This window comes from Nestor notabilis, unplaced genomic scaffold (assembly GCF_000696875.1).
Source record: "Nestor notabilis isolate BGI_N333 unplaced genomic scaffold, ASM69687v1 scaffold10332, whole genome shotgun sequence".
In the NCBI taxonomy this organism is placed as follows: domain Eukaryota; kingdom Metazoa; phylum Chordata; class Aves; order Psittaciformes; family Psittacidae; genus Nestor; species Nestor notabilis.
In genome coordinates, this window is record NW_009916960.1 from 11,619 (window position 1) to 16,497 (window position 4,879).

The 4,879-nt window shown below is 45.5% G+C and overlaps 1 protein-coding gene across 1 annotated transcript in view; it reads right to left on the bottom strand.

Moving 5' to 3' along the window:
* GFI1B (growth factor independent 1B transcription repressor) overlaps nucleotides 1–3,210 on the bottom strand; it is a 4,527-nt gene extending 1,317 nt beyond the window's left edge. Inside the window, exons 1-4 of the mRNA XM_010024848.1 lie at nucleotides 3,096–3,210; nucleotides 1,637–1,783; nucleotides 825–1,087; nucleotides 439–576 (exon numbers count right to left, since the gene is read on the bottom strand). Of these exons, the coding sequence (XP_010023150.1) occupies nucleotides 439–576; nucleotides 825–1,087; nucleotides 1,637–1,783; nucleotides 3,096–3,210 (663 nt within the window). The remainder of the gene's footprint in view (nucleotides 1–438; nucleotides 577–824; nucleotides 1,088–1,636; nucleotides 1,784–3,095) is intronic.
* Nucleotides 3,211–4,879: the final 1,669 nt, after the last annotated feature.

Sequence of the window (4,879 nt, forward strand, 5' to 3'; positions counted from 1 at the left end):
AGAAAATCATGGGAATGTCTGTGGCTGCAAGACATGTGACAGAGCTTGAAGAGTGTTACGAGTGTTGGGAATAGTAGATTTGATAAGCAAATCTCCTCAGCTCATGGTCTGATATGTGAGGTGCAGTACAAAGAGAATGTGGGAGGGATACTTATGGAAATGGATTATGTCTTGTGATCCAAACTTTAGGAGGAGTTGAGGCACAGAAGAACAGGTAGCAACAATCCACCCCTCCCATCCAAGGAATTCTCAAGGGCAGCCGTGATTTGTGAGACCATGATCTATGGTCTTCAGAGCTCCTGTCATTGTGTGCTACAGGAAAGCCATCACATTTGTAACCTAGGAAATGTCACTTCCTTTATGATGGAGAAAGCAATAGCTAAGGTCCAAACACTGCTGAGCTCTGGAGAGCTGGTTCTCTGGAAACATGCTACCCACCTGGGAGTGGATATTGGTGTGCTGCTCCAGGCTTACAGCATGCCCAAAGGTTTTGCCACATACTTCACAAGCGAAGGGACGTGTTCCACTATGAGACCTTCGGACATGGACCTCCAGTCCATGGGGAGTGGAGAATACCTGCAGAACAAAATGTCAGTGATTTTTTGAAGTGACTGTCTCCATCTCTGTTTTCAATTCCTTCTTTTTATTTGATTCTTCCCTTCCATAGGCCACGTGAACTGCATCATTCCTAGCGCCTTAGTCAGAAGAACAAGTAGGTACCTATTTTGAGCTGCATGCATTACACTTTGGTATAACCCCTTGATGTATGCAATGACAATCACTCCAGGCCCTCCCCATCCCTGAGCTTCTCATCTGGCACACACCTTGTTGCACTTCACACAATGGTAGGTCTCCATGTCTGAGGAATAATGCATGCTGTAATCCAGAGGGGGCTCAGTGCTTGGCAGGAGGTGGCTTCCATACAGGCTAACTGGGTGCTCCAGGACTGCTGACTGCATGGTGGGAGACATCTGTCGGTAGCTGTATGGCAAATGGAAAGCATCCCAAGAAAAGCCGGTTTTGTAGAAGGAAGGGGTGCTCATTGTGTTAGTGCAGTCTTTGATCTGCAGACCTGGGATGGCCATCTCTGAGTTTGCAAAGGAGAGGAAGAAGTGAGTATCATGCCTGCAGCTGGGCACCAGTAAAAATGTTCCCCAGGTATCACTCCCCCATTTGATGTCTTGCCTGACCTTGGGAATTGCAATTGGTAACTCCTCCTTCTTACACTCAAATCCTGATTCTCATACAAAGCTCCTGTTATGACTTTGATTTCAATCTGAGGAAATTTTATGGGAGAGAGGATGCTAAGAGTGTATTAACCTCTCTACTAGCCCTGCTTCATGTGGTGTTTGAACAAGTATCATGAGGACACCTGCCTTTACCCATGTAGCTACATTAGTCCTTGAGATTTGGAGGCTCGCTCGTTGGGAATCAGCGTCATCCTTCAGGGAAATGCTGATCTAGACCAGAATCATAAAGGGAAATACAGAATTCTCCTGATGAGCTCTGCCTGGGCCAACTTTGACCTCTGATGTCAAAATAAGAGCTGCCATTTACTGAAAATCTGGACCCAGCTGTAGGAGTTCCATAAGCCCACCCCTGACCTCCTTTGCAGTTGTGGTCTTGGGTAGCAGACCTTGAGCTGAAGGGCCTGGTGGCATCCTGCTCAGGTACTGGACAGGGACACTTTCTTCTTTCAGTTCAGGTGGGTCATTTTCTTGTTTTGGAGCCACACATTCTAGATCCTGTTTCTTTATGTCCTCCGGTGTCTTGTCTCCTATGGCTGTAATCACATAGTAGTGTCACAGTTAGTTTATTCTGGCTGTTAAGAGTTTATTTAGGTGGGTTTTGTACTTCTGTATGAACTCATGCTTGGATACATGAGCCCAGGCTCAATTCCCTGAATAAGTGCAAAGTGGCACAATCAGGACAGCAATCAAGGTCTATCCATTGCTGACAAAGGGAAATTCCAAGCAGGATGAGATAGGCAAGGTAGAGGGGAGCAGGAAGAAATGATAGAACACTTGATACCCTTTATATTTAGAGAAAATTAACCCTACAAGGCCACATGTCTGTAAGAATGATTTCCCTATTTAACACTATTTTCATTTGTGTGGGTAGCTAACAATCACTGATTTATTAACCTCCCCACCCCTCTGCAAAGAGAGTTCATTATTGTTAACCTGAATTTATGGTCAGCCAAGTAGGGAAGCAGAGAGGGGAGGTAACTGCTTACACAGCCTTGGCTCCTCTTGCCCACACTCCATTTTCTTCCAGCCCCTAAAGGGATCAACCAGCATTTCTTAGAAGTAGACTTTATAGCAAGAATCTGAAATGGACAGACACCCAATACATGTGCCTCCTTTCTGCTGGAGATGTGCTGCTGAAGGACAGAATTCATCTGTCATCCAAACCCTCTTGGTGAGGGTCACACAACAAATGGTCAAAGGATGATGGCAGGAACTGAAAGTAGATGTCACCTCCTTTTTTTTTTATCAGACTTACCATAGGGTTGGGCTCTAACTCGACAGCCAGGGCTGGAACAAAGGGTAAATTGATTGTGGATTTGAATAAAGAATATTTGAATGGTGCATGAAGGAAGAGGGTAATCGCCCCAGCCCTGCCACTGCTGTGGGAGAGCATGAACAGGAGCAGAGGGAGGACAGCAGGCCAGGGCAGCAGCAGTGTTGGTTGGTGTTAGTACAGTATATAGCAGCTGGCCTTTCACCTGTGAGTGTGTAGGACTCCTTTCACAGTCAGTGTTAGTGTCACTAGTATTTTCTCTCTCTAGCTGTAACTTCCTTGCAAATCACTGGGAGGAGGTGGTAACACTGAGGTAGAGAAGATGTAGGTCCTGAGAGAATGTGGGCAATGAACATAGCAACAATCTAAATGTGGTTTCTGTGGGACAGCGTGGTTTTGGTCTAAAGAAAGAGGGCACACAGCAGGGCATCAGTTTGTCCTTAGACTAATATCCCTGTGTGAAGCCCTCAGCTGCTCTTTAGCTCACTCATCCTACTCCCTTAGTTTGCTACTCAATTATTGATCTGTCTTTCAGGTGTATTCTTACAAGCCCAGCAGATGGACTGACTCACCAGTGAAGGGAGAGGTTACTGGATCCCAGGCTAATATAGGCAGGTCATCTTCCACAAAGCGGTGCTGATGGTAGGTATGAGCCTTTTTGCTCTTCACTAAAAAGGAACGTGGCATTTTCCATTCACTGCCTGGGCAGAAAGACACAAAACCAGCAGGTAAATCTCTGTGGTTTGGGGGGTAATTTCTCAATAGTTCCCCCAGCACATGCAGCAGTGACAAGAATTAAAACTCTTCTAGTAGGGAGACAGAGAGTTCATCTCAAAGGTCCCTCCACCCAGCTGAAGAGCAGGGAGTGTTGCATGGGTTTAGGTGTGTAGTAGATCTCAGCTCGGGGGAAAACACAGCTGTGGAGGGGGCTAAGCAAAAAAACTTCTCTGCCACTGCATGTAGAGATGGGATGGCACATTGAAATGGGATTGCAGATTACAGCACTGTCTGTAAAAATCACACTCCACAATCTACCCCCAGTTTGAGGCAAAGGATTACTGCTATCTTTATATTGTAGGTGGAGAAACAGAGGCATGCTTAAATTGAGTTCTGTGGCAAGGATACATTTGAAGGCAGGATCCCTCTCTTGTAGCTCTCTGCTCTGGTTACAGGACACAGTGCGTCTGACTTTATGCTCCCTGAGGGCACACACCGGGGCTGCAGGTTGGAGATGACCCCTTTGAGAAAGCATCTGTCCTAGTCCTAGCCATGACATGGACTCCTCTGTGATACTGCTACAAAAATAATTCTAGAAACAGCATCAATAATAGGAGAGACACAGTGGAAGATCCCCACAGCCATGCTGTGCAGCAGGTTTCCTTCTTGTAGGTCATAGCTGGAGTATTTTGCATTCTGGCTGACAAACAGCAGTCAAGCAGAAGCAGAGCAGAAGTGCTGGGTGACAGAGGTAACTTTTTGGATCTGACTCAAGTATCACAGACCGTTGAAATGCTGGGTTAGGAACAAACATAAAATGCTGAAATTTAATCATACAAAATTCTCTTGCAATGCATCTGTTATCTTTACTACCCAGAACCCAGCCCGCCCTGTGCCCGCTCCCCACGGCTAGTAACTGTTCTCGTGGAGGCAGTATGACAACAGGCTTGATGCCGTGTGTGGCAATATCAGCTGGCACCTTATTTGCATATATATTTGCATTTTCCCTTGTAATTGTTCAGGATAGTAGCACTAGAAGCAAATCTTGCTATATTTTGTATGAAAAGTCAGCAGTAAGTCCTGGCTCTCTGTTGATGGGAAAGTGCGTTAAGTTTCTTTTCCTGAGAGCAGTTGAAGTGTATTTTATTATTTACTAAAAAACAAAGTTCTTTGGTAAGTGGGAATGACCTAAGCCATCTGTGTTTTAGGACAGAGCTGTGTAGACTCCTGGAATCCGAAACAGCCAGGCATGGAAAAGGTCTGCTCCACAGGGTTCCGAAGTGCCCGCACTACCCCAGCATGCTGAATGTAGTCACACAGCCCAGTGGTGCTTTGTTTAAAGGTCCAAGAGCCACACTTATACTGGTGCCTGTCTTTTAAAACCTGGTCCAGGATTCCCACTGCTTCTTCTATGACTTCAGGGATAACTCTTGGTGTCTCTTAACCATTTTTTTTTTCCTTATGAAATGACTCACCTGTTTTTCTTCATCTTTTTCCAAGAAATTTGCATGTAACTTGAGATGAGTAAGAGAAAACAGAGGCCAAGAGTAGATTTGTTGATTTAATTTTAGAAAGAGGACAAAACAGTGCTGAGAATGAACCATAGGTATGCCCTTGAGGGAAGGGACACTGAAGTACA